General features: G+C 52.1%; 3 protein-coding genes across 5 annotated transcripts; 2 read left to right on the plus strand and 1 right to left on the minus strand.

Moving 5' to 3' along the window:
* Nucleotides 1–3,813: 3,813 nt before the first annotated feature.
* SART1 (spliceosome associated factor 1, recruiter of U4/U6.U5 tri-snRNP) lies at nucleotides 3,814–18,219 on the plus strand. Of its 2 annotated transcripts, none has more exons than XM_036763722.1 (20): nucleotides 3,814–4,166; nucleotides 7,159–7,216; nucleotides 7,403–7,458; nucleotides 7,902–8,031; nucleotides 8,210–8,315; nucleotides 8,552–8,629; nucleotides 8,760–8,859; nucleotides 8,970–9,112; nucleotides 9,199–9,405; nucleotides 12,931–13,055; nucleotides 13,142–13,275; nucleotides 13,367–13,500; nucleotides 13,770–13,940; nucleotides 14,156–14,266; nucleotides 14,358–14,445; nucleotides 14,539–14,629; nucleotides 14,728–14,863; nucleotides 17,751–17,840; nucleotides 17,933–18,054; nucleotides 18,143–18,219. In XM_036763722.1, the coding sequence occupies exons 1-20, from the start codon at nucleotides 3,824–3,826 to the stop codon at nucleotides 18,159–18,161; spliced, it is 2,442 nt and encodes an 813-aa protein (XP_036619617.1). In that variant the 5' UTR covers nucleotides 3,814–3,823; the 3' UTR covers nucleotides 18,162–18,219. The 2 variants fall into 2 exon arrangements, with proteins under 2 accessions (XP_036619617.1, XP_036619618.1); XM_036763723.1 differs by having other exon boundaries at nucleotides 13,370–13,500.
* Nucleotides 18,220–18,386: 167 nt separating this feature from the next.
* Nucleotides 18,387–19,991, minus strand: EIF1AD (eukaryotic translation initiation factor 1A domain containing). The gene is made up of 6 exons (XM_036763733.1): nucleotides 19,938–19,991; nucleotides 19,486–19,585; nucleotides 19,273–19,381; nucleotides 19,096–19,204; nucleotides 18,962–19,012; nucleotides 18,387–18,745 (listed from the first exon to the last, which is right to left on the minus strand). The coding sequence occupies exons 2-6, from the start codon at nucleotides 19,570–19,572 to the stop codon at nucleotides 18,610–18,612; spliced, it is 492 nt and encodes a 163-aa protein (XP_036619628.1). The 5' UTR covers nucleotides 19,573–19,585; nucleotides 19,938–19,991; the 3' UTR covers nucleotides 18,387–18,609.
* Nucleotides 19,992–20,418: 427 nt separating this feature from the next.
* BANF1 (BAF nuclear assembly factor 1) lies at nucleotides 20,419–21,801 on the plus strand. Of its 2 annotated transcripts, none has more exons than XM_036763974.1 (3): nucleotides 20,419–20,513; nucleotides 20,826–20,965; nucleotides 21,287–21,801. In XM_036763974.1, exons 2-3 carry the CDS (start codon nucleotides 20,843–20,845, stop codon nucleotides 21,431–21,433), a joined length of 270 nt encoding a protein of 89 aa, XP_036619869.1. In that variant the 5' UTR covers nucleotides 20,419–20,513; nucleotides 20,826–20,842; the 3' UTR covers nucleotides 21,434–21,801. The 2 variants fall into 2 exon arrangements, with proteins under 2 accessions (XP_036619869.1, XP_036619870.1); XM_036763975.1 differs by having other exon boundaries at nucleotides 20,450–20,555.
* The last annotated feature ends 5,942 nt before the right edge of the window (nucleotides 21,802–27,743 follow it).

Raw genomic sequence — 27,743 nt, forward strand, 5'->3', positions numbered from 1 at the left:
AGAAATATATTCTGTTGGTCAAGCCCTGTAGGTTGTCAATTCAGATGTATGTTGAAATCTGAGCGATAGATAGTCTTCAACTATTTGATCTTTCTTGGGTGAGTGAACAGACCAAACTCCTCTGGATAGTTAAAGATCTCTCCCGGGATACTCTGCAAAGTCTTGGGGCTTGATGCAATCAACATGATACCCTCAAACAGGAACATCAAAAGCACCGCAGCATCCACAAGGGAATTCCTCCTCAACATGGACTCTTTGTGGATCACCATCAGAAAGGCAAATATTTAAGGGAAAAACACATCTACCTATTTTATGCCTTGCTGGGTGTTTCTGACCAGAGGGCCACTGAATAGGGTTATTTCTGTTGTTACATCTTCTGAGGAATCTTGAATGAGCTTAATGTATAGAAGGGGGGCAGCATTTATTCCAGTTGAATGCTTTTTTTTTTTCAATCAATGAACACAATGGGATCTTATAATCTCAACATCTTTCAATCAATTGCAAGATGGTAAACATGTAGCCTATTGTAACAACAATTTCGGCTAGCAGCTGCTGTAGGGATGTAATACCCAATAAGACCAGCAACAAGAGCGGCTAGCACAGGTTCTTTGATCTGCTTTAAGAAGTTAACAATCTCACTTTAATCCAACATACAAATATCATTCACTTAGTTCAGGAGGAAAAGCCAGCAACCTGAACTTCAGAGCAAATACAAACAAATTACAAACATACATTATAAACAAACCAAATACAAACCAACATCTGGGTTAGCAAAGTGGGGTGGGGGGCAGGGTGTGGGGGTGCGGCAGTTACAACAGCTTGCCCAGAGTCATGCACCACTCTTCCAATGAGTGAGAGCCCCCAACAAAATACTAACCTTTGACTTTTTGTACTCTGTTCAGGGCCAAAAGGATTCACACCTAATCAGCAAAAGGGTATGAGCCTGGAGCTTAGCACCTAGCTACCAAAAGGGTGTGGGCATGGGGCTTTGCACCTAGTAAGGCTTAATCAAAGGCATTTGGTTACTTTAGCATTTTTTTTGGTTGTTGTTGTTGTTTTGGAGGGGGGTAGGCAGGGCAATTGGGGTTAAGTGACTTGCCCAAGGTCACACAGCTAGTACACGTGTCAAGTGTCTGAGGCTGGATTTGAACTCAGGTCCTCCTGACTCCAGGGCCAGTGGTCTACTCACTGCACCACCTAGCTGCCCCATACTTTAGCATTTCTGAAAGAGAAAACAGTTAAAAAAAAATGTCCCACCTTAATTACCAATACCTCAATTGCTGAACATAATTTCTAAAAAATGTCTGCTTATTCCCTACTAAAACCCTTATTGGGAAGCTCTGATTCATAAGAATTACATAGATGATCCTCAAGAAGACTTTGAATACACAGCAGAGGAAGCACATTAGTCTAAAGTTATTTATTCAATCTCAGATTTTGTTAGAGGCCTTTGCTATTTCCCCTTGCTTTATGGATATACTGTAAATGAATCCTTTCATTCTCTTACCATTGGTTTGCCTCCATAGCAGCAATCCCTTCTCTTTCTATACATATGCATATACGTATATATACACATGTACCATGTACACACATATATGTGGGTGTACATACCTATGTCTATACTTGATCAATGTATAAATACACACAATGGAGTCCACTTCTTTTCCCCTTCATTTTCCTCTTTAGTGCTGTCTTTACTTCCACAAGCACCTGAGGGACAAGAGTGATGCTTCCACTATCCCTGATGGGGAAAAGAATGTTTTATTCATTTTTGCAAAGCTTTTCCATTTTCTCTCTCTCTGTAGTCTTCTTTCCATTTTCATGTTTTAATTCCCTCAGTGTGCCTTTGCTCAGTTGGAAATCTTGCCAAGCTTTCTTCAGACAGGTTTTACCCTCCATTGCTTATCTCTGCTTCAGGAGACAATTCTGCTCAATCACCCATCATTTTCTTCTGTAAGAGTTTACAAATGAGTCTATATTCTAAACATGTATTGTCTTTGCTGACATTTCTGTTTGGCAAATAAGTCCAATGCTTTCTAAGAAGCTTCCTGGCTCTCTTGGTCTCCCTTTTCTAGCAATTAATTTACGTTGGTTTAACTCCTGATTTGAAGTCAGTAGTCCCTGTACGACATTCACTTTCCATTTTTTGATTTTCAAAAACCCAGGGTTTTAAATAATTCAGACTTCTCAACCACTCCAGGGTTAAATCTTAATTATCTTTTCCATGACTCTTCTTTGTTATAAATTCTCCCTTGCAGAAGTCAGGTTGAGCCAGCAAGGGGGCTGGTTGGCATGGCATGGAACAGGAGTCTCAGTGAGCCTCAGTGAAGAGGTAAAAGGTTGAGAGGTGCTGGACACCCCAAAATATTGACGCACCGGGTCCTGCCGAAAGAATTCGACTCAAGCCTTCTCAGCCAAGGGAAAAGACAAAGTTTATTAGGGATTCACCATAATGGGCTGTCTTAAGAAATCCCCCCCTTTGTGATGACTGTTTCCACAAGCGGGCCAGATTCAACCTACTGAATTAGATTGAATCTGAGCACCTTCATGGAGGCAAGATGGAGATTATATACACAGAGACTGCAGGAGGGATTGAGGGGTTGTCTGGGGTGACTAGTGGAGGGGTTTAGGGAGGGTCTTGAGGGGAAGTCCAAGGAGGGCAAGATGAGGTAATGGGATTAAGGGTGGGAAGTAGCTGAAGGCATGGATACTGATATATCAAGGGTGGGGAAGTAGCTGGACAATAAAGGGTGAGGCTAGGTAGAGATTTGGGCCTAATGATACTGTGAGGCTTGTGGCCTTAGGGGAAGGCCAGATCCAGTTGGAAGATTCAAGGACAGTTCAAGGGGGCTCCCAGAGACTGTATTCCAGATTCAAGGGGGTTCCCAGAGACTGTGCCCTCATCATCAGGGGCTTCACCTCTCTCCGTTCATCAGAAATCATCAGAACGATGGGGACCCCCTGCCCCCTTCCCTTTTCTTGGGGAAGCCAGCTGTCTTCTCAGTGCCTCCACCTCGTGGCCCTCCCCTGGGCCTGGGGCCATGCCCTTCCTCCGTGCTCCCCGGCCGGGCAGCCCTCCCCCGTGCATTGTCCGGTTTTCCGTGTTGACCTCTGTGCCCACAGTATTATTTGGGGCCACACGCGCCTGACGGCCAGAGGAGCCAGGGGCATTGTCAGATCTGCCATTTCCTAAAGACTGAGCCCTTCACAGAGGATTTACAGAAATGCAATTTAACTGTTTCGATCCACAGGGCAAGCGCCCTGCATGAGCCTGGAGGCCCGCAAGAGAAGGCTGGGGGAGGGGGCATGGTGGCTGCCAGGGTGCCGAAGAAGTAACCAAGGGGCAAAGCTGTCAACGGGGAACGAGAACGTCGCAACCGCGACTCCGTGTGACGTGTGACCTATCTCGAGCTACGCATGCGCACCTCCATGGCAGGCGTCATCTTTCAGCAACACAAAGGGTCCTGGCTGAGGCCGCCAGAGATCTTATGCAGCTGCAGCCGCAGCCGCAGCCTGGCGCACGCGCCTTTCGGCCCGGACGCATTGGGGTATGGGGGAGGGAGGAGGGAGGAGGGGGAAGGAAGTGTGAGCAGCCCGAGAAGAGAGGCAGGACGGCAAAAGCGCCGTGACGAAATGACGCCGGAAGCCTCGGGCCCGACTTCCCGTCGGGCGTTGGGCCAGAAAACCCAGAGCACAACGGAAACGGCGCCTATTGGTTTCCGGCAACAGCCGCCGAGGGGCGGCCCGTAACCCGGAAGAGCTCCCATCCTGCGTCGGGGCCCGGCGGTGACGGCGGACGGGGTTTGGTGGGAGCGGAACCGCCATGGGCTCTTCGAAGAAGCACCGCGGGGAGAAGGAGGCGGCGGCGGGGACCGGGGCGGGGGCAGCGGGGAGCTCAGGCCCGGGCACAGCCGAGCAGGCGCCCCGGCACCGCGAGCATAAGAAGCACAAACATCGCAGCGGGGGCGGTGGCAGCGGGAGCAGCGGGGGCGGAGCCGGCGAGCGGCGCAAGCGCAGCCGGGAGCGCGGGGCCGAGAGGGGGAGCAGCCGCCGAGGGGGCGAGACCGAGGCCCGCAACGGGAGCGCGCACGGGCGCGAGCGCAGCCAGGCCGAGCCTGCGGAGCGGAGAGTAAAGCGAGAGAAGCGCGATGACGGATACGAAGCAGGTGAGCGCGAGGCCCGAGGGGCGGGGTCGAGCCCAGGCCGGCCCGTGGGGGGCGGGGCTTGAGCGAGGCTGGGCCAGTGAACAGCCGGGGGTGGAGCCTGCTCTCCTGAATGGGCCAGTAAGGAAGCCCAGCTGAGGTGGGGGTGGAGCTTGGGGGGGTGGGGGGGGGTGTAAGTGCTGAGCCAGACCTTTTCCCACCCCATTGAGCCTGGGATCTGCTGGGACCTTAAGTGTTTATCCAGATCAAATGTTCGGTTTCCTTGTGCTTGAGGGATGGGGATACTGAGGCACAGGAGTGGGAGGAAGAGCCAATTTTGCTGTAGATCGAGATCGCTGATCCTGGGACCAGGGGAGTGTAACTGCCACTGATGTGCGTGACTGGGGAGTGTGGGGGGAGAGGCTTTAGCTTCCTCAGATGCAAAGTCAGTGGGTTAGTAAACAAAATGCCTACTGTGTGCCAGGCTCTGTACGAAAAAGGCAGGCCCTGCCATCGAGGAGCTTACAGTCTAGTGGGGGAGGTGGCGTGCAGACAGATGCCTACAGACAAGGTCCATGCAGGATAAATAGGAAATCGTTGACAAAAGAAGGCACGGGAATGGAGAGGGGCTGGGAAAGGCTTCCGGGGGAAGGTGCGACTTTAGTTGGGCCTTAAGGAAAGCCGTGGAGGTCAGTAGTTAGAGTGGAGGAGGTAGAACCCGTCCAGGCCTGGGGTCAGCCAGAGATTATGTCCTGGGATAAGGGGGAGCAACCAGGACGCAGATGGAAGAGGACTGGAAAGGGAGGAGGGGGTGAGGCTAGGGAGGACTGAGTACCAGGCAGAGGAGTTGGTGTTTGGTCCCTGGAATTTGTTGAGTGGGGGATGGAGTGACCAGACCTGTACTTTAGTGGTTGAGCAGAGGATGGATAGGAGTGGGGAGAGCCTCAAGGCAGGCAGACTCCCCCACCCCCCAGCAGCTACCGTCGGAGTTCCATGAATGCAGTGATAGGGGTTGTTTGAGCAATCTGGCTAGCAGCTGTTGTGGGGGGTGAAAGACCAACACAAGCCCAACAACAAGCACGCTACAAAAGCCCAGGTTCTTTTGATCTGCTTTAGTAAGGAAAGCAAAGTTAAGGGGTTGACAAGCTTACTTTAATTCAGCATACAAATATCACTCACTTAGTTCAGGGGAAAAAGCCATCGCCCTGAACTTCAGAGCAAAATACAAACAAATTACAAACATCGACAGAGAGACCTTGTCTGATTCAAATCCCAATATATAGTTACCAGAGTTTGTTAACAAAGTCCCAACATCCGGGTTTACGAGCTGTAGGGCTCCTAGCTACAGTTGCCTGGAGTCTCCACATCAGCCATGCACCACCAAGAGTGAGAGCCCTGAGCAGATAGCTCTGTCTTCTCTTGTACCATTTCAGACATCATCAAACGTCATCTGAGTGACCAGGACTTAGGCTCCTATGATTGGCTCTTGAGTTAGCACCTCCCCTTAGTACCCTGGGAGCTTCACACCCACATAGGCTTAGCACCTAATAGGGGTTTGGGCCTGGGGCTTAGCACCTAGTAAGACTCAATGAAATACACTGAATTAATCAAAGGAAACAAAAGCCAAACTCTTCAAGGGCACTTGGCTGAACTGAGTGCTAAGAGCCCACTTTGCTTACGAACACAGGGGTGGGAAGAAGAGGACAATTTGAGAGATGTGGCAGAGGTGAAATTTAACGCCTTGGATTTTACGTTTGATCCTGGAAGTGAGAGATTTACCAAAATGAGAGAATTCCATTAGGTGATGTTAAAGGTCACTTGCAGCTCTTGAGTCTAGGAAGCCACGTCATCTGACTCCAAATCTGGAGTTTCTACTGTTGGCCCAATTCCACAGAGTTTCTTCAGCTGTGACTCTGTACCTTAAAACTTTGTCCTGGGTCCTGGCTAGGACACAATTCCTGCCTTTATGGAGCTCAAGGTTCATTAGGGGATGAAACTCAAAACTTAAATAAATCTGATGAATGAATCAAGCATAAAGGTCAGAGGGGAAAGTGTTCTTAGAGAAATAAGACATTTAAGTGTGATTGTAAAGGATGAGCAGGAATTCAGGAAGGGAGAGGTTATTGGGAATCACCAAGCCCTGAAGGCTGGGGAGTCTGCAACCATACAGGGGTTTTGAGTAGTTCACTTTGCCTGGAGAATACAACGTGGATAAGACAAGATAGAAAATTGGACCATTCCCAGCTGGATGAGGGCCTCATACACCACAAAAATGACTTTACACTTGATTCCATGTTCTGACAGGAGCTATTTGAGAGTTTGCATTCAAACGATAATAGTTATGCTCATATATAAAGTACTTTAGATTAACAAAATGTTTTCCTCAACAACAACTCAGAGAGGGAGAGAATTAGCACCATTTTTTATATGAAGAGGTCCAGAAAGGTTAGATTGGTTTGCCAGAGGTTGGGGGCGGGGCGGGGGAGCGGGCGGGGCAGTGGTTGGGCTGGAAGAGCCCAAAGTGAAGTGGGCCACTGTGATGGGATCCTTTCCAAGTGTGAGATATTTTGATTCTAATTGGTCCGTCTAGTCTCTAACCCAGGCCTTCTGGTTCCCAGGCTAGAACTCTGTTTTATGCTTCCCTAGCTGGGCTTGAGAATGGCATAGATTTATTTGGAGGGATAATGAAACATTTATAGCCCTCAATTTTTAACTTGTCCTCTCCCAGCCAACACAAGGAAGAGCCTTCCTAGGACTTCGACATGATGATGCCAGGCAAGGGAAGAGCTGGGTTTTGGAGCGAAGGAAGTTTTTCCCAGGGAGAGCTAGGGAAGTGAGGAGAGAAAGCCAGGTTGGTGAGCACAGCCTTTATGCCTATGCCAGGTGCTATCCTGGGGCTTCGAACTTCTGAGTTCTGGGCTTCCAGCTCTTAATTCTTTGGACCCTAGTTAGGATGCCCTCCAACCAGCACAGAAGATCAGTAAAGTAGGCCTTACCCTTCTCCTTTTTGTTCCAGCCACCGGCTCCAAGACCAGCTCTGGAGATGCCTCATCTCTCAGCATTGAGGAGACCAAGTGAGTGACTGGCTAGGATGACCTCTTCCAGCACAGCGCTCTGCTCATGGACCCCAGGAGGCCTTGTTCCTGGTCCTTCCAAATGAGTGCTGATCGCCATCTCTCCCCAGTCCTCCTTCTTCCAGAATTTAGTTGCCCCATGTTTCCTGAGAGCCATGTAACCATAGCTATCTCTTTTGTTCTCAGTAAACTCCGAGCCAAATTGGGCCTCAAACCTTTGGAAGTCAGTGCTGTCAAGAAGGGTGAGTGCTGGGATGAGCTGACTGAAAAATGTTGCACAGGACTGAGGGAGGGCTTTTGGGGGGTCTGGAAGGAGTGTTGGGGGCACAGAGCAAAGCCCAGAATTGGTTAAGTAGCCTGGATAGTGGAGTATACTGCTCTGTGGTTGGTACTCCCCGGGGCAGTCATCATAACAGTGTGCATTTATATCATGCTTTAAGGTTTGCAAAGCATATGTTGTCTGATACAAAGAAAACCCAAGATGGCATCTCTGTGCCTAGAGCATCTACAGTCCATCAGAGACAGGGTGAAGCTGTTTGTCAAGGCCGTGAAAATATATCCGGTGCAGACTTGATCTGGAGAGATCAGAGATCTGCGTGAGGTGGCCTGGTGGGTGGGGGTGATTTCACCAAGCTGGAACTGGGAGGGAAAGGGGATTCAGCACTCCTGGGCCCTTTCCTTCCAGAGGCGGCAGGCACTAAGGAGGAACCGGTGCTGGCTGATGCGATCAACCCCATGGCTTTGCGGCAGCGTGAGGAGCTACGTGAAAAGCTGGCAGCTGCCAAGGAGAAGCGTCTCCTCAACCAGAAGCTGGGGTAAGTGGAGAAAGCCTGTGGGGATAGGTGGGCACATGCATGGATGGACAGACAGATGTATAGATGGGTGGATTGTGAGGCAGAAGCAGAACTAGGCCTGAAAACAGGGGTGGTTGGCAGCAGGAGGGGGCCCATACAATGGGTTGGAGCCACCTTTTCCATGTTCCTCCTTCCTCAGGAAGATCAAGACCCTGGGGGATGATGACCCATGGCTAGATGACACAGCTGCATGGATTGAGAAGAGCCGTCGGCTGCAGAAAGAGAAGGATTTGGCTGAGAAGAGGGTGAGAGGTTGGCCTGGGAAGGGTAGGAAGAGAGCCTCAGGAGGCCCGAAACTGGGGGGCAGCTGGGCCGAGCCGGCTCCCTCCCGAGGGCCGGCTCCTATGTCCGGACCTTTGTGTGTGTGCGTCCATCCGTCCATGTCTGTCCTTTATGTCCTCTAAACGCTGCCTTCTTGCATTGAATCGCTGGGAGCCTGTAAGTTGTCCTCCCACCCATCCCATCCCATCCCGTCCCGTAGGCCAAGCTGTTGGAGGAAATGGACCAAGAGTTTGGAGTGAGCAGCCTGGTGGAAGAGGAGTTTGGACGGAGGCGGAAGGTGAGGTGTGGGGAAAGACTGTGGTCACGGTGAACACTTCAGAGGGGGTGCTTCAAGCTCCCATCTTGGGGGGGTTCTCCTGGGCATCCCTGGCAGGTCCTGAGTTGCTGCCTTTGTGCGTCTGCTCTAGGACCAGTACGGTGCCCGGGACCTGCAGGGGCTAACTGTGGAGCACACCATCGACTCCTTCCGGGAAGGGGAGACCATGATCCTTACCCTCAAGGACAAAGGTATGGCCAAGTTGGGGGGGAGTCTGGTCAGAGCCTCTGGAGACAAAGGGACACAGAGTGTCAAACTATGAGTTTGGGGCCTGGGTGACTATGGCCGCTTCTTCCCCTAGGCGTGCTGCAGGAGGAGGAGGATGTTCTGGTAAATGTGAACCTCCTTGACAAAGAGCGGGCAGAAAAGAACGTGGAACTTCGGAAAAAGAAGCCAGATTACCGACCCTACGCCGAAGATGAGAGCGTGGATGACATGGCCGTGGTTTGTAGGGAATGGTTGGGGGAGGGGGCGGGGCTCAGAGTGCTGGTCAAGTGGGGAAGTGGCGCTGAACCTACTAACCTCCACAGTTTAAGCCCCGGTCCATTCTGGCCAAGTATGATGAGGAACTAGAAGGGGAGCGACCACACTCATTCCGACTTGATCGGGGTGGGACGGCTGATGGAGCCCGAGAAAGGGAGCTGGAGGAAATCCGGGCCAACCTGAGGCAGCAGGCGCAGTCCTTGACGATGGCTGGACCCCGGCTTGCCTCGGAGTACCTGACCCCCCAGGAGATGGTGAGTCTAGCAGAGATGAATGACTGAAGGCATCTAGAGCTTGATGGGGGTGAGGAGGGGGAGAGAGACACACACATACCTCTGGAAAAGAGGGGGCTGTTGCGAGTGCCGTGAGGTGACCTTAGCATCCGTTGCTCTTTGTCTGAGTGAGCCACTGGGCAGGACCCTTGGAGGGCCCCAGGTGTGTCAGCTCAGGAAGGGTGTTGGGGAATCCCAGCCGGAGTCTCCTGGGAGAATGTGAGGAAGGAGGAGACTTTTGTGGGGTGGGGGGCTTTGTGAGGAGTTCTGTGCTTCAAAGGCTCCTGAATGGAGCCATAGCAGTCACGGGGAAAGGCCTGCTCTGAGATGGGGAGGCTATATCTGCCATCTAGCAAATGGGCCTGAATGGGGAGAGGGAAGTGTCGTGCAGTCAGGATGGGATGGTGTGCTGAGCCAGGACCTCCATGCCTGCTGAAGAGTTCTTTTATCCCATTGGCAAGAAAAAGCCCCGAAGGCGGCTTGTACTGGGACGTGCATGGACAGGTGTTTGCTTTAGCAATAGGAGTTTGACAATAGTGTGAAGGGTGGGTGGGAAGGGGCAAGAAGAAAGAATGGTGAGAGGGCAGGGTGGTCTTCCAGAAGAAGAAAGGGCACAAACTGACACGGTGGCAGGTAGACGGGAGACATGTTGGGCTGAACTGGAGATCGAGGAAGGAAGGCTTAGAGACTGGCTGCGGACGGGAGGAGGACTGAGGCCAAGAGGATGGTGGCATCTGGAGCAATAGTTTTAGTTAGATTGGGCCAGATGTGGTCTTCTGGGTCCTTGGGTGCAGCCTTTTGACCCAGTTCAAGTTAAGGAGATTTGTTGTGTGAAGTTTGGATTCAGTTAGAGGGCTGCACTTGAGGACCTAGAGGGTCACTTGTGGCCTCGAGGGTGCAGGTTCCCCACCCTATGAATTGGGTTGTTAGCTGGATGGCATCATGGAGTTGTCTAATAGCTGGAGGTGTAGACATGAAAGTGATCAGGCTGGAGGGGATCATTGGACTCATTTGAGGGATGAGATCCCCAAAGAGAGGGTCAAGAGAATGGGAAGGAAAGTCCAGGCCAAAGCCTTTGGGGGGTTTCAACAATTTGGCTATCCCCTGTTGTGGGGGTGAAAAACCAACACAAACCCAACAAGAAGAACGCTGCCAGTATAGGTTCTTTTGATCTGCTTTACTAAGAAAGCAGTGTTAAGGGGTTAACAATCTTACTTTAATCCAACATACAAATATCATTCACTCAGCTCAGGGGGAAAAGCCCGCACCCTGAGCCTCAGAGCAAATACAAATTACAAACATCAACAGACAAACCTTGTCTGATTCAAATCTCAGTGCAGTTACCAGGGTTTAACAAAGTCCGAACATGCAGGTTTACAAGCTGGGGGGCTCTTAACTACAGCTGCCCAGAGTCTCCACATCAGTACTCTGCCAAGAGTGAGAGCCCTGAGCAAATAGCTCTGTTTTCTCTTTTTATGCCCTCTTTAGCCATCATCAAACATCATCTGAGTGACCAGAACTTAGGCTCCTACTATTGGTTCTGGTCTTAGCAACTCCCCTTAGGACCCTGAGGGCTTCATGCCCACATAGGCTTAACACCTAGTAGATAGGGGTTTGCGCCTGGGGCTTAGCACCCAATAAGACTCACTCAAAGACACCCAACTTAATTGATATTACACTCCACCTCTTCCACCTTCCATGACCTAAAAAAATTTTAAATTAAATGGCCATGGATCCTGGAACAAATAGAAGCATTATACATTGTGATCTAATCAAGCAGGAAACAAAAACATAACATATGCAACAAAACAAAACATTCAGTGTCAATCCCAGATATTTGTTTACAATACAAACATGATCCTCCCCTAGGTCCTAGCAAGTTAATCTCTTCAATCATTCCCAGAATACTTGTTTACAATTCAAATGTCCACCCCTAGGTCAAAGCAAGTTAATCTCTTTAGCTAATAGGAGTGTCTGGCCATCCAACCCTCCCCCATGAGTGGGCTTTTTCTCCCACAGCCCTTGCTCCTGCCTGTCTCTTCAGGAGTACAGGGAGAGGGATGGAGGGATTATCTCTCAGATTATCTCCCACTTCCACCTGTGTGTTTTCCTTCAGGCCTTTGTTGTTGCTGGGGCTCCATAGAACCATAGCCACCCCAAGTACAAAGAGCAATCCAAAAACTGGGAAACTTTCAACCACCTCAGTACCCCAAAATGCCATACTTGCCTCTTAATGTGCAGATCCTACCACGACTATGCCATTTGTTGCAACAATCTGCTAGCGGCTGCTGAAGGGGTGTAAGACCCACCAACAACCAGCACACAGAATGCTACAAGCCCAGGTTCTTTTGATCTGCTTTACTAAGGAAAGAAATGTTAAGGGGTTAACAATCTTACTTTAATCCAACATACGAACATTATTCACTCAGCTCAGGGGAAAAAGCTAGCACCCTGAACTTCAGAGCAAACGCAAACAAATTACAAATATCAACAGACAGACCTTGTCTGATTCAAATCTCAACGCATAGTTACCAGAGTTTAACAAAGTCCAAACAGATGGGCCACACTCTAGGAAGTTCACTCTGATGGCAGATTGGATCAGAGAGAGGCTCCACACAGGAAGGGAAGAAGGCTTCTGTTCTAGACTAACTAGGGGATCAGGGATGCCTGGCTTTTGCTCACTTATGCTAGTCTGGTGGAAAAGGTGGTGAGATGTAGGTAGGATCATAGTGCAGGCAGGTGCTTACAAATGGTTTGAAGGTGACCTCCCATGGGAAGCCTAGATGTCTTTGGGTCAGATTTAGTAGATGACCCCCAGCTGAGTGCCAGGGCCAGTGTCCAAATGGATCTTGACAGGTCAGACTGTTGGGCATGGATAAAGGAAGTGTTTTGTCTAAAGGAGATCTGAGGGTTTGGCTCAAGAGCGCCATGGGCTAAGGGAGGTAACACATCTGTAGGCATTAAACCAGGCAGGGCTTGGAGGAAGCTGCAGAGGGTGAGGGCAGCTCTGGGCACCACATGGGGATGTCGGTGAGCTGGGGAGTGTCCAGAGGAAGGCAGGAAAATTAATGGAGGGACCACCTCAGGCTAATGCAGGGGAGGGTTGGTCCAGAGAACTGAGGATGCTGATGTTTGAGAAGGACCCTGCAGAAAGTGACAAGGCTTCAGATGTTCAAAAGAATCTCATAGGGAAGAAGGTTCTGACTCTGCACTCATCGTGAAGCTGGGAGGGGTGGGGGGTGGAGCTGCAAAGAGACAAGGGTAGGCTTGAGAATTAGAGCCATGTAGAAATGCCACTGGGCCCTGGTACGTGCCCCAAGAGGCGAGGGGCTCACACCCACTGGATGGATGACCACCTGCAAGAGTCCATGAGATAAGGGCCTGAAAGACAGTGATGGTCCTGGGGGACAGGGAGGGGCCTCAGGGACAAAGAACCCAGAAGTTGAGGATGGGGCTGATGAAGTCTCATGGTGTCGTACTGAGGCCCAGCTCTGCCTCTTTCCCCAGGTGACCTTCAAAAAGACAAAACGGAGGGTGAGGAAAATCCGGAAGAAGGAGAAGGAGGCTGTGGTTAGAGCTGATGATCTGCTTCCTCTTGGCAATGAGACGAGCGAGGGAGACTTTGGCTCCAGGTAACTGAGCACTGCTGGGCTAGGGCCAGGGATGGGCTGGGAGGCGGGGGTTGCCTGGGCTCAGTGCTCTTCTGTCCCTCCCACAGGTTGCGGGGGAGGGGCCGTCGCCGAGTCCCTGAGACTGAGGAGGAAGCCCCTGGAGAACATGAGAAGGAGACCCCTTCCCAGCTCCCCCAGTCTGATGACACCCGTGTGGAAAACATGGACATCAGCGACGATGGTGAGGGGTGATGCTGGGGATGGGAGAGGTGGAAAGTGGCTACAGAGCCAAGTCAGGCAAAGTTCAAAGTGGGCCCATGTCTGTCTCCTAGAAGAGGGGGGAGCCCAGGGACCAGGCTCCCCTGAGATCCTGGAGGAGGATGAAGTGGAGGCTGAACTACAGAAGCAGCTGGAAAAAGGTCGGAGGCTGAGGCAGTTGCAGCAGCTCAGAGACAGTGGGGAGAAGGTGAGAGGCAGAGGGGTCCCAGGGAGGGGGTGCTCTATGCTGGGTGTGGTGGGGAGCAGGTGGGGATGAGAAGGCACTGGGCCCCAAGGCCTGGGACTCTCTGACCTCTGCCGGGGGCTTCCATCCCTCCCTCCCACTCCCACCCCCATTCTGGTCGCTGTGATCTAATGCTGTTTCTGTTCAGCAGTCTTTCCACTCTGTGAAGACACAACTATCATGTCTCCCTAAATTCTTTCTTCTCTAGGCTAAACACCCCCATCTCCCCATAGGTGATTGAGATCGTGAAGAAGCTTGAGACACGGCGCAGCCGGGAAGAGGATGAAGATCTGGAGCGGAAAGGGGCAATTGTGTTCAATGCCACATCAGAATTCTGCCGCACCCTGGGGGAGATCCCCACTTACGGGCTGGCTGGCAACCGGGAAGATCAAGAAGAGCTCATGGTGGGTCCTCTTAGGCAGGGGCTTGATGGTCATGAACAGGGCAAGGAAACAAAAAACTTGGGGCTGAAGAGGCCAAGGAGGTGGGTGGGACCTTTGTGCTTAGGCCCTTCTGGCCTCTGTCTCCATGGGCAGTGCCAGAGAGGGGAGGGTCAGACAGTAGGCATCCAGTGGCATCTTCCTGTTCAGTTGGCCTGACACCTGTTTTTCCCCATTAGGACTTTGAGCGAGATGAAGAAAGGTCTGCCAACGGTGGCTCAGAATCTGATGGCGAGGAGAATATTGGCTGGAGCACTGTCAACCTGGATGAGGAGAAGCAGCAGCAGGATGTGAGGGGCAGGGGGAGGATGGGCAGAGAGGGGCAGGGGGCAGGGAAGGCCAGAAGTGTGGTGTGGTGACCGTCCTCTCAACTCCCCCTAGTTCTCAGCTTCTTCTACCACCATCCTGGATGAAGAGCCCATTGTGAACAGGGGCCTGGCTGCTGCCCTGCTCTTGTGTCAGAACAAAGGTAACCAAGGAGGCTAGAGAGAGAGCCCCCTGAAAGGCATCCCAGGCAGGGGCCGCCAGGGTTGGGGCGTTCCTAAAAATTCTTCTTTCTCAGGGCTGCTGGAGACAACGGTGCAGAAAGTGGCTCGGGTGAAGGCCCCCAACAAGTCTCTGCCTTCTGCTGTATACTGCATCGAGGACAAGATGTAAGTGGGGGCTGGAGGCCCTGACCTGGGGCTTTGGCCCTTCACAGATGGATGGGGCTCAGTCTTCTGAAGGGCTTCCTTTGTGTTGTCCACCACAGGGCCATTGATGACAAGTACAGTCGGCGGGAAGAGTATCGAGGCTTCACGCAGGATTTCAAGGAGAAAGATGGCTACAAGCCTGATGTCAAGATCGAGTATGTGGATGAGACAGGGAGAAAGCTGACACCCAAGGAGGTAGGGGAGCATGGGGCTCTGCTCAGGCTGAGCCTGCATCCCAGCAGGAAGTCATTCTACTTCCCAAGGATATTGGCCCCTTTTAAAGGCCTTTAATAGTTAGAAACTTTCCAAGAAGCTGCAGCGTCCACTCGTGGCTGTTTTTGTCTTTTGGGGCCCAGAAGAACAAGTGTAACCTGATATCATGTGGGGTTAACTCACTTTGTCCAAGGACAGCAGTGTGAGCCCATCCCTCCCTTGAATCCCTAGGTTTCTATGTAGCCCAGGAAGGCATTCGGTTTTCTTGCTGACATTTCACATTGGTCACTCACGCTGAGCTCACGTGCTACTATATGTCCCCCTACTCCCCCAGCTCATTTTAAGTCCCAAGTACTTGGGTCAGATAGCATGACACCAGAGAAAGCCTGGCATTGGAAGCCTAAGAAATGTGCGTTAAATACCCACTCTGCCTCTATCCAGATGATCTTAATATGTATATGTATCTGGTCCCATTTAATGCGTCAAACAAATGGCTTCATCTAGATGACTGGCCTTCAAGGCTTCTCTGAGCTCTGAATCCGTGATTCTCAGACTTGGCCTCTCCCAGTTAGGTGCTTGGAAGATGAACATGATCTGATGAGGCCCAGCACCATGGCCTGCTCAAGCCTTGGGGGCCTGATTCCATCAGCCAGCTTATGAGCTGTCCTCTTCACCTTTGTCTCATCTGCCCATTGGATGAGCAAGCCCTCCCAGCCCTGACCCATCAAAAGGCTTCTCCTTGTTTTGAGTCAGTCAGCCTCCAGTATCTTGTTTCTCTGTCTGATGAACCAGTCCAGGACCCAATCAGAAACAGAGAGAAGGCTGGCCTACCTTGATGAAGCCATTTTGGCTCTTGGTGACCATCGCATCCATCTCATCCCTTTAATTCCATCTGCCACAGTTTGGCCAAGAATTGGTCACACTCACCAGCCTGTCCTGTTGGCTGGTCCTGTTCTTTCTTCCTTGGAAACTGGGACACCAACTTATCTTTGGTGCTGTTGCTTGAATATTAGAGATAGGGGGTCAGCTGTGCCCTCTGCCACTTATTTTAGGACTGTGGTGGGGGTGAGGGGTGCAATTCTCCTAGGTCAGGTGACAAATTCATTTTTGTCCTGTAATTCCTAGTCCAAACACTCCCCTTCCTGGAGAAAAAAGAAGATGAAGTGTTAAGTAGCTCTTCCTTCCCCAGATTTCTACTCTCACCCACTCTTCTCTGAGCTATGTCCTTTTGCCTTGTTGTATTTTTATCTTGCTCCTAATACAGCTCCTCCAAGCCTCCCCCGTTGCCCGTGTGTCCATTTTGGGCCTCTGATGCTAGGCTTCAGGGCCATGCTCCTCTCCTGTTGGTTTTTTGCTCCCCTGGCTTCCATCTTCTCTACATTTCATCAGTCAGCTGCTTATTTGAGTTGTCTGCACCTCAGCCTTCTTGGCTTTTTTTCTTGTGAACTCGCCCACCTCCAGAGATGACTTTCCAACTCACCTTTCCCAAATCTAGTGTGTCAGGTGTCCTTCAAGGACTTAAAGGTGGAATGGTCACTTCCCAAGGTTCAGCCCTAAATTCTTCCTTACTGGTCAGTTATTTCCTCCATCTGGTAGAAGTTAGCATTAAAACAGGCCTCAGATTGATGACCGTTTTTGCCAGAGAAGATTCTAAGAGATGTGTCAGAATGGTCATCCCCCATCCCGGCTCGCTCTGTTCAGATTGGCGCTAGCATGCAGGGCTCTCCGTTGCCAGTCCTCCCAAGACTGTGGCTCACATCTCCCTCTCCTGCTCCACAACAGAGTCACAACAGTACTGCCCCCATCAGGGCTTCCTTATAAATGAAGTCTGTGTGGACCCTTGGAGAGCCCCATCCTATCTGTACAGTTGAACTGACCTCGTGGTAGACTCCATGTGTACTCTGTACACGTGTGTGTATGTGCCCAAGACCACAGTCTTCTTGCAAACTGTCTCTACTGTGAGACAGTTTGCCCCCTCCAGCCAGGCTCTGGGGCACCTGCTATGGCAGACCGAAGAGAACAGGCCATTTTGAGCCATACACCAAAAAGTGCTGGTTGTCTTTCTCAGGAACACAAAGCCTTCAAGTCAGTTGCAGTAATGCAGTTACCTTTGTCTCCCTACTCTTGGTTTCTCAGCAAGGATCCCATCCTAGTGATGCTACTTAACTATCTTTCTTGGGGAAAGGGTATCCTATGGGAACCCTTGGGAGCCTGGAGCTATGCTTCAAGCTCGGGACCAGCAGGATAGGTAGATGTCTCTGAGGTTGGGAGACCCTCATCAGATGTTGCTGCCTCAGGCACCAGCCTTGCCCTCCGTGGAGGGAGCCTCATCTCTACCCTGTAACTCCAGTTGGCATGCATTGGGTGGTTTGCCAAGGGCTCCACTGGTGACTTCATTTGAGCCTCACAGTGCTGTGAGGCTGCCTCTCCTGACTTCCAAGGCCAGCACTTGCCTCAGTTTTTCTTTCTCCTGTCAAGTCTTCTGACCAGACTCCAGCCCTTGCTTGATGGCTTGTCCTTAACATGGCACACTTTAGTGTCCCCCTGTATAAAGATCTTGTCCCTGGTCCCCCATTATCCCAGGTTTCTTTTGGCTCTCTGTCCCCATCCTAGGCTCCTCACCTGTTGCTAGGATTTGGTTCTCCCAGCTTCAAGTTTCTAGCATCCTTTCCTTTTTCTTCCCCATCCATCTCCATCATCCTCTCTCCCCTCCTTACAGTTCAAACTCCTGAGGCCCAAAGATGCTCTCAAACTAGGGGTGACTTAAAATTCTGCGCCTTTGCTAGTCTGCTCCTCTGCCTATACTTCTCAAGTATCCAGGGTAGGCCTGTGTTACTCCAAGTAATTCCTGCCGGACCTTTCTGCCCAGGCCTTCCGGCAGCTGTCCCACCGATTCCATGGAAAGGGTTCAGGCAAAATGAAGACGGAGCGGCGGATGAAGAAGCTTGATGAGGAAGCTGTGAGTGGCCGAGCAGGTTGGGGGTGGGGGGCGGTGTCTTTCAAGGGTTTATGAAGTATGGCTGCTGAGCGCAAGGGGTCCCTTTGTTACAGCTCTTGAAAAAGATGAGCTCCAGTGACACCCCCCTGGGCACAGTGGCCTTGCTCCAGGAGAAACAGAAAGCCCAGAAGACCCCGTACATTGTACTCAGTGGCAGTGGCAAGAGCATGAATGCGTGAGCAGGGGACTGGGCCTTGGGGAGGGGAAGGCGGAGGTGCGTGCATTTGCTTCCCTCCCTCACCTCCTGTCTTTTCTTTCCACAGGAACACCATCACAAAGTGAAGACATCCTATTTCCCCAGTCCTTTAATATTAAAATAAAATTCCCTCCTTATTTTTTCCTCCCTTGTTTACGTTTATGATTCCATTTTCCCCCTTGAGCCTGGGGTGGGGGTGGAACTAGGTATTTATTGCCTCTGCTGGGGCCCCCCCAGTGGCTGGTCAGCCCTATGGCCAGCCCCCCCACCCAGCCATGTTTTTGGTCCCTCCTTTGCACTGGAGTGAGATGTCAAAGTCGGAAATTGCTTTACTAGGCACACTGGTACAAGTCAACCATGGCTCGCTCTCAACCCACCAGGGGTTTAATCTCTTACAGAGAAGAGTAGGAGTCCAGATGGGAGCCCTGCCTCATCCCCAACCAGGGGGTGGATCCACAGAGCAACCCCATTTATGTCCATGGAAGTGGGGTCAGGGTGTAGACTAGGCTTCCAACTGGAAGGGAAGCTGGAGTCTCAGGCCTCTTCCTCACTCTCCTCCTCACTCTCCTGGTACTGTACTCGATTGGTGTTGACAAAGAGGTCCGAATCGTCTTCAGAACTGTCGTCTTCTGAAGACTGGGCTTCTCCTGGGAGTTCTGGCTGAGGTGGTCTGCAGGGAGGAGGAGGATGGTGAGTAAGAGGCTCCCAGAAACCCCACCCAGGACCTAAGCATTTCCAGATTTCCAAGTGGGGGAAGTAGAAAGCTCACACCCCTTCCTAGTCAGCTACAGGACAGAGAAGCCACCCAAAAGAAGGGTGCTGGCCCCTGAGCAGCCTGTGCTGGTAACAGTGAGGGAGGAGCCACAAGGGATTCCTGAACCCTCACCTGTTCCTGCTGTTGTTCTGTTTCTCCGCTACCTCTGAGAAGGCTTCAGGCCTAAATAAGGGAAAAGATTAGAAGCCAGTGGGGAAGCCAGGTCAGCTAAGCCCTTCCCCCCCTAGGAGCCCAGCAGCCCCTACCAGAGGCCCTCCTTCTGGAGAGAGCGGACATGATCCTTGCAGAGCACAAAAGAGATCTCGGCCTTCACTTTCTCCCCCTCCTCGATGGGATCCACGATGAGAAAGTCACCTGCAGGACAGGGGCCCGGTGAGGCTCAAGAAGGCTGGCTTCCCCGGGCTGGCCCCCTGCCCCCTTACCTCTCTTAATCCAGATGTGCTTGCGGTACTTGGAGGGCATGCTGACCAGGAAGCGCTGGCCCTGCGCCGTCTCCACCTCGTGCAGATTGTTGCCAGGGGTCCCCAAGACCTGCCTCAGGGTGGAGAAGAGTGCGTTGGGGGAGGGGAGGAAGGAGGGGGTGCAGAGGCCGGGGATCCCTGGAGGAGGGCTGGGCAGGAGTGGGGGGGGCTCACCCTCACGATCTGCTGCTGGTCCGACGGCACCATGTGCTCCCCGAGCACCTCCTGCACCACGTGCTTCCGCTTGGTGGCCTGAGACATGCTGGATCCGGGGCTGTAGAGGTCAGGACCCCCGCCCCCCAACAGGGGTCAGTGACCGGGCCGGGGACGGGGTCCCACCAGACGGCGGGGGGGTGCACGAGGGCGCCACCCAAGTTTCTTGGGAACCTCGGTGACCGGGTGCAGCCCAGGCTTGATCCGACACCCCTGATGTGGTCGCGGGGACGAGGGCCCGTGTCCCGCGGACCAGACACTGCTGGAGCGGGGGAGGTGGCCGAGCTTTCTCCGGCCTCTGCTGGAAGCCCTCGCTACCCAAGATCGGGAGACCGCCGGCGGGCCTGAGACCCCGCACAGCTGCCTCCACCGAGCCCGCCCGGATTGACGCCATAAGCCCTCCCCGACCTTACCTTCCTGCTGGCCGCCGCAGCCTCCACCAGTCTGCCAGCCCGAGCCAAGGACTTCCGGAGACCGCACTTCCGGTGCTGGGGTTGGGGGGGGGGGGGAGAGACTCGGTGTTCTCGGCTAACTCTTCCCCCTGGTAGGCCCCGCAGACCCCGGCACTTTAGTTCCGCCGCAACCGCTACCAGCCCGGTATTGGGCTGAGTGGGGAGCCTCCGGAGGCACCACCCGTGTGCTGAGCATCCTCCGCCCCACGCCCCGCTTTGGGAGGAGCGCGGCCCGAGGTGTGGCCATAGAGAAGGGAAAGCAGAGCGCCCGCCATCTCCCCAGTAACCCGCCTGAGGGACACTTCCGCCCTAGGAGCGCGTGCGCCCTGCCCGCCTGCCCTCCCCTCCCTTCCCCCGGGTTCCGCCCCGCCTTCTCCCCAGGCCCCGCCCTTCCTTCCCGCCTCCCTTCAAATTGCCCTTGACCCGGAAACGACTCTGACAACCTGGAAGCGGAAGCCGGCACGCACCTAACGGGATTGAGGTTGCGGCGGGAGAGGCCGGTTGCTGGGAGTGAGACAGTTACGGGAGCCGGAGCCGGTGGGCGCGCGCGGCTTGCGGGCGCCAGGGTCGGGGGCAAGGGTGCGGCGAGTCGGGGGAGGCCCGGGCGGGTTTGGCGACCCTCCCCCCCACTCTCTCCGTGGAACGTGGGGCGGCAGGCGGGGGGGGGGGGCGAGGGGCGGGGCCGGGGGCGGGGCCATGTAGACGCTGCTGGCGGCCCGGGGAAAGCGACCACGTGCGGAGGGGGCGGGGCCTGGCGGGCGCGGCACCCCCGCCTCTGCCGCCGCCCCGCGGTCCTTGCCTTCCCCGGGGCGGGGCGGAGGCGAGCGTGTCTGTCTGTGGTCCACCCAGGTCTGTGGTGAGGAGCCATGACGACCTCCCAGAAACATCGGGACTTTGTGGCCGAGCCCATGGGAGAGAAGCCTGTGGGGAGCCTGGCAGGCATCGGGGAAGTGCTGGGCAAGAAGCTTGAGGACAAGGGCTTCGATAAGGTCCGAGGCCCTGGCGGTACCGGAGGGGAAACTGAGGCGAGGCAGGGCTTGGCGCCGGCTATGGGGCCCCACGTGTGTGCATGAGCGCGTTCGAGCCCCGCAGGAGGATTCGAAGGGCGTGTGACCCCAGGGAGAGGGGCTGGGAGCCTGCTACTGGCCACAGTTTACTTCTCTGGAGGATGGGCACACAGCTAGGCCAGGAAGGGTGATCAGCCCCTTGGAAGGGAAGGGAGCAGAGCCGCCCTGGGAGGGGGCCTGGATCTTGTATGGGGCGGAGGGGCCGTTTGGGACCGACTCCCCCTGCCCATCTGTGTCTCGCAGGCCTATGTGGTTCTGGGCCAGTTCCTGGTGCTGAAAAAAGACGAAGACCTGTTCCGCGAGTGGCTCAAAGACACGTGCGGGGCCAACGCCAAGCAGTCCCGGGATTGCTTCGGTTGCCTGCGGGAGTGGTGCGACGCCTTCTTGTGAGCCAGTCGCTGGGGGCCGGCCCCCCTAGCCTGCCGTGGGCCTTCACACCCAGCACCCCGAGTGGGAGTCCTGCCCCTCCCTCACCTCCCACAAAAGGAAAGATTTTTGCTGCCGCCCCCACCCCAGACCCCTTCCCCTCTCCACCATCATTTCCACTCGAGCCTCCTTTCCACACCTCAGCATGCCTCCCCTCCGTAAATTTCAGTGGCGATAGTTACTAGCTTTCCTGGGTGGGTCTTGGAGTGGCTTCCCCACCCTGTAAGCCCCCACTTTTGGTCTCTTTTATGCCGTTTGGATAACTTTGGCAGAAGGACGTTCACTGCCATTGCAAAGAGTTTTTTAAAAACCAATAAAGTCAGCAGCCTTGACCTCTGGTCTTAGTTGTGTGGAACAGGAATTGGGGGGCAGGGGAATCTCCGATCAGGAAGCATCCACTTCCTTCAAGAACACGGCTACCAATCCAAACGGAAAACCCCTCCCATGGCCACCCTCGGGTGTCTTGGGACTTGGGTAAATATGTGGGTGTCCCAGCTCCTTAGGTATTTGGGGGAAAGGTCTTTGCGACCTCTCTAGGGCTGAGGTTTCAGCTGCTGTGCCCGAGTACCTGGGTGTAGGCATAGTAGTCTAGTGAGTATCAAAGAAGGCTATGCCACCAGTGGGCCTGGCCCAGGATGTGGGTCATCAATCACCTGCTGAGGTGGGTCATCTGCCAGGTTTCAGGGATGGCCGATTAGGGTTTCCTGTGCTGGGAAACCAGCTGTGTGCCTTTGGCTCCCAGGGATGCTTCTGGTGAAGCCTAGGAATGATTGCAGGGAGGAAGGCACCATTCCTGTGTTAGCCACAACATTCCAGGCACAAGAGAACACCTGGGTATTTGGGGAGAGTGAGCTAGCCCAGGTGCCTAGGAGGAGCCAAAGCAGAAAGAATTTTGCAGTTGCAACAAGGAAAAAAAAACTGCTTTACTTGAATTCTTATCATCACTGATCTGCCCAAAGAAAGTGGCAGATTTACTGTCTAAAAACAAGTTTATCAACAGCTTTGACCTGTGTTCACTGCATGCTTAGGTGGCTTGGAAGCAAAGGTCCTGGGTTTAAACTCTGCCTCTGTTATCACCAGCGTGTCTTTAAGCAGCTTTTTGGACTATGACTTCCTCATCCTCTGTCGATTAGGGTGTCTCCTTCCAGCTCTAGACTTAGGATTCTATTATTGACGGCAGTAGGAAAGAGGAGGTTGGTTTTCTATGTTCCCTGGTGAAGAAGGAATGTCCCTGTGGCTAAATGAAGTCATTCTGACTCCCACCACCTCCAGGAAGCCTTCCCTGATTACTCCAGCCCACGTTGATTTTTTTTCCCCTTTCTGTAACCTATGACCCATGCTTGCACCACAGTCTTTCTGTTTGTTAGACACTGATGTGTATTGTTCTCTGCTTCATGTGTGGTCGTGTTCCGTGACTACACCAGAAGGATTGAGCAAAGAAAGTGTCAGGACTTATTCTTCCTTGAGTTTTGAGCACAGGTGGCTGGACACAGAAGGGGCCTAGAAAGCAAGTATCAGTGTATCTTGGGTTATTGGCCAGAGTTAAGTTCATATGAGGCAAGGGGGAGCAGTGACAGCTGATCCCTGTATTCTGTTGGGAGGACACGGCAAGAGGAGTCCTATTGGCACCCTGGAGCATGCCTATGGAAAGTGTGAGACTGACCAAAGGGTGACAGAACAAAGGACTTTTGTTTGGTTGGACAGTCCTGGGGAGACCTGTGGGAATGGGTGAACCAGCAGCTTGCTATTCCCTGCCTGGGGGGAGGGGGTGGCGGCGTTATCTGATCCTAAGCCCACAGGAATCCCAGGCAGGGCGTGCTCAGCAGGAGGTGAGGATGGGGCAGGGCTCCATCACTGGCAAATATTGATGGAGCTCCCACTCTGCTCCCCAGCTTAACCCAGCCTGACCCTTTCAGTGTCCCACACCCCCATCCTGCCATCAGTTGTTGGCATACTTTTGACTGGTCCCATCTGGAACTCTGGGTGTAGCTAGGCAAGGTCCCTTCTCTGTTGAACCTTGGGGAGGTTCGCAGGGAGCTAGCCAAACCACTTCTTCCCATATCCTGAATAAGTTACTAGAGCCCTCCCTGGGCATCCCCCGGAGTACAGGAATGTGGCCTCTGCTTGCTGGGGCTAGCCCAGTGCAAGGTGTAGTATACATGTGAGGGGCTCAACATGGCCCTCCCTGCTGATTCAGAACCTAGAACTCCCCCATTTCTTTTGCTGACAAGGTAACTTCACAGGCCAATCAAAGCAGCACTATTTTAAACAGCAAAACCAACAAAAAAACCCCACAAAAATACTTTTAAAAAACCAACCCCAAACCGTGTCACTAAATGGTTGAGGAAAAGAACACTTGTTTACAGTGTGAGGCCGAAACGAGAGGGCAGAGCGTTCTGGCTTTGTCGGGCCCCAGCTGGGAGCGTCTGAGGCAGGCCACTCTGAATACGGCCTCGAATGACCAAGAAAGCTCTGTGAGGCTTGGTTGGGGGACTACAAATGAGTTTCGGCCAGCAGTCAAATTCATAGTAATGGATTGTCTGCGTATACTTTAATATTTTATATGTGTTATATATGTATGTGTTTATATATCATATAGTGGAGATGATCCAAAAACATTTTGATGGACTAATACATTAAACACAGTCTACTAAGATGATTTTTGAGTATATTAATCTAGATTTTTAACCTCCCCTAGATTTCCCCACTGTATAAGGCATCCCTTATTATAAAGAAAAAAAAGATAGCAGCAACTCGGTAAAACTAGTCAAGGCATGAAGCAAGGGCAGTACTCCCCACCGCAAGCCGCTCACCTCTGCAGAGAAGGGAGGGAGCTGCATCCTCACCTCTTCTTCGGGGTCAGCTCTGACATTGTCATCTCTCAGCTTTCATTTTTGGTTCTTTTATTGCTGCTGTCTCTTCTACAACGACCTCATTGGCATATCTATTAACTTCCTGAGTCTGCTGGCTCCGCTTTGCACTTGTTCATATAAATTTTCCCATCATGTACCAGAATTTACTCAGCCATTCTCCAATTGATGGGTACCTACTCTGTCTCCGGTTCTTTGCTGCCACAAAAAGGGTGGCTATAAATATTTTGGCGTCTGCAGAACCTTTCATTTTATCACTAACCGCCTTGGAAAATATGCCTAGGAGTGGCATCTCTGGCATCACTTTGCTTAAATCCAAAATGGTTGGACCAATTTGCAGCTCCATCGACAATGTATCAATGTGCTTGGCATATGCATCAAGGGGGTCAGTGCCCATCAGTAGAAGAATGGCTAAGCAAATTCTGGTGCATGAATATAAAGGAATATTGTCGTGCTGTAAGAAACCATGAGAACAGAGAGACATAGAAGGATTTACATGAACTGATGCTGAGGGAAGTCAGCAGAACCAGGAAGACAATGGGAAAAAAGTCCACAAAGCAATCAAAACTGAATGTTGTGGAATGATAACGAACAGGTGTGGTTGGCCCAGAGAAGAGAGAAGAGATGTTGCCACTGCTTTGCAGAGGGAGTTCATGGGTGTGGAGCATTGCAGAGAAGGTCAGATTTTGTTTGATACATTAACTGTTTTTGCTGAATTTCTTCCTCTTCCTCTTTTAGAAAAAGTGTTAATTATTAGAGATGGCTCTCTGGGAGGGGGAAAGGGAACATTTGGGGGGAAATCCAGGGGATCTAAAAACAACAAAAGAGATCAGTGAAAGTCTATTTTAGATAGATACGCTTGATTCATTGTACCCCACCCCAAAATACTGTGTGTTTGCGTGCCTGTCTTTCCCCATCCCTTCTAACCCTGGCTTCCCGTCTTTTGTAGTCCTTGGCGATTTGCTGTTAGGCGAAACCTTCAAATTGTTTGATTTCCACTCCTCCTACTGCTAATGACTTGGAGCAGTCTTTCACCTGATGTTAACAGTTTGCAATAGAAGGTGAAATCTCTAGTGCTTCTTTGTGAGCTATCTTTCCCTGTTCGATTATAGGCTACTTGAGGGTAGAGACCATCTTCCTTGCTTGTATTTGTAACTTAATGCAATGTCTGGCACACAGTAAGCACTTCATAAGTGTTTTCTGTATCTGTGGATTTAAAACCCTCCTCCCCCTACCAAATTCACAATTACAAGAGTCCATTCCATCCAACAAACATTTATTAGGTTCACAAATGTGCCAGGCTGGCATACTAAGTAAAAAAAAAATACTGGCCTTTCTCTCAAGGAGTCCACTATGGTGTACAGCAAGTGCGTAAGCATGTGCACAGTATCACTAAGTGACAAAATAATGTCGTGGGAGAGAAAGCCTAAACCAGAGGGAAGTAGGAACGGCCTCCCATAGGAAGAGTTCACCTGAAGGAAGGACGCTTCCCTGGAAGCCGGGAATTCCCTGGAGGGGGAGTTGAAAAGGGAGTGTACGCCAGATGTGGGCGTGGAGGACGGAATGTGAGGCACGGGGAAGAGCCAGCCAGCCAGTTTGACTGGAGTGGAGGCCAGTCATTGGAAAAGAGAGAGATTAGGAAAAGGTGGGAAGATGGCAGGAGGGAGGAGGACTGGCTTGATAGCAGATGCTCTAAAAAAGACTTGAGGGCCGGGGGGCTCCTCAACCAAGAAAGGGCTGATGCCTCATGTCCAAGACTAGGGAGGAGACAGGACCACCCCTGGCCTGATCAGACCAAGACCTTTTGAAGTGGAGAGCCCCTAGACAAGAGCAGCCAGGATGGGAAAGGCCGCCTGAGGATCAGTGGGAAGAGTTGGACACCTTCAGCCCATGAGGACAGCAGGCCCTTGCCTCTATGGCTAGTTTCTACTGTTCACCAATTGGCCGGCACCCACATTGCAGACAGCTCTTTACTACTACAGAGTGTCGCTAGATGGAGAATCCTTCTTTCTGCCTTTGACTTCTTCCAAGTCCATAGTGGGATTGCTGGGTCAAGTGCTGGGGGATGCACAGGTTAGGACTCACTTTTCTTCTACTAAAATCCCAAACAGACCACTTAGGAGGCAGAATGGGGGAGGGCACTGGCTGTAGAAGGGGGAACCTGGCTTCAGATCTCACCGCTGTGACCCTTTGACCTTGGGCAAACAGGGCTAAGTGACTCTCCCAGGGTCTCACGGCTAGTAGGTATCTGAGGCTGGATTTGAACTCGGAAAGACCTAGCCTGTCTTCCCATACTCCTCCCAATATTGACCATTCCCACCTTCTGTTATCTTTTCCAAAGTGTTGAGTGTGAATTGAATCCTCAAAGTTGTTTTCCCTTGCTTTTCTCTTACTCTTAAACAACCAGCACTTAACTAAATACCTTCTACATTCCAGACACTGCCCTCAAGGAGCTTCCATTCTCATGAGGGAGAAGGATGTAGAAAATATATCCAAGACAAACACAACTTAAATTTTCTAGGGGAGGGGCATGAATGTGTGTGTGTGTTTGTGTGTGTGTGTGTGTGTGTGTGTGTGTGTGTGTGTGTGTTTATCCAGTGGGGCTATGGGGAGGGGTAAGAGAGAGAGAAAATAAATGGTTGTTGATTGGAAAAGCAACTTAAAAAAAAGGATTGTCTTGCTGTAATAGGGCCCAGTTGAGATTTTGTTTAGTCATTTTTGTGGTGTCTGACTCTTTGTGACTCCATTTGGGGTTTTCTTGGCAAAGATACTGGAGGGGTTTGCCATTTCCTTCTCCAACTCATTTTACAGAGGAGGAAACTGAGGCCAACAAGGTGAAGTGGCCTGCCCAGGGTCACACAGCTAGGAAGTGTCTGAGGCCTACCAGTTGGGATTAGAGAATGCTAATTTGTGATGAACACAGGCAGCTCAGCTGGGTGACTCTCTTCAGCTCAGGTTCAGCCCCTTGTGAGCAGAAGTAGGAGCAGACAGAAGTCCGGGGTCAGGCTTTGTTGAGGTGTGAGCAGTGATATTTATTACAGGAGGTTGAGGCCTGTGCCCTTTGACCACTTATTAATTGGGAAATGGCTTTTGGTCTTATTGAAGGGTGGGGAGATTCAGGGCTGCCCCCTTCTCTAGCAGACTTCCTCCTCCTGCTGAGTCTCCCCTCCTCCCCAAGGTGAACCTTCCCCTCTCCTGACTGGCCTTGGGTACAAAAAGTGTTCCTGGGGCTGAACCAGCTGGGACCAGACTAACTCCCTTCTTTTCCCCAAGCTGCCTCCATTAGGAGAACAAGCTGACTCCAGAGAGGCCCCAGCCCAGAGGACTTTTAGACTGTGGGCTGTTCCCACGGCTGTAGAGTGTTAGAAAACCCCTGCTGTTTAGAGGTGGTGCCAAGATCCAAG

This window comes from Trichosurus vulpecula, chromosome 6 (genome assembly GCF_011100635.1).
Source record: "Trichosurus vulpecula isolate mTriVul1 chromosome 6, mTriVul1.pri, whole genome shotgun sequence".
NCBI classification, from domain to species: domain Eukaryota; kingdom Metazoa; phylum Chordata; class Mammalia; order Diprotodontia; family Phalangeridae; genus Trichosurus; species Trichosurus vulpecula.

Coding starts and splice junctions, on each gene's coding strand:
- SART1 (XM_036763722.1), top strand. CDS start 3,824: ATGGGCTCTTCGAAGAAGCACCGCGGGGAGAAGGAGGCGGCGGCGGGG. Junction 13,501..13,769: donor TCAGAGACAGTGGGGAGAAG/GTGAGAGGCAGA, acceptor ATCTCCCCATAG/GTGATTGAGATCGTGAAGAA. Junction 14,630..14,727: donor TACTGCATCGAGGACAAGAT/GTAAGTGGGGGC, acceptor TGTCCACCACAG/GGCCATTGATGACAAGTACA.
- EIF1AD (XM_036763733.1), bottom strand. CDS start 19,572: ATGTCTCAGGCCACCAAGCGGAAGCACGTGGTGCAGGAGGTGCTCGGG. Junction 19,382..19,485: donor ACCAGCAGCAGATCGTGAGG/GTGAGCCCCCCC, acceptor ACCCTGAGGCAG/GTCTTGGGGACCCCTGGCAA. Junction 19,013..19,095: donor CTCCAGAAGGAGGGCCTCTG/GTAGGGGCTGCT, acceptor TCCCTTATTTAG/GCCTGAAGCCTTCTCAGAGG.
- BANF1 (XM_036763974.1), top strand. CDS start 20,843: ATGACGACCTCCCAGAAACATCGGGACTTTGTGGCCGAGCCCATGGGA. Junction 20,966..21,286: donor AGGACAAGGGCTTCGATAAG/GTCCGAGGCCCT, acceptor TGTGTCTCGCAG/GCCTATGTGGTTCTGGGCCA.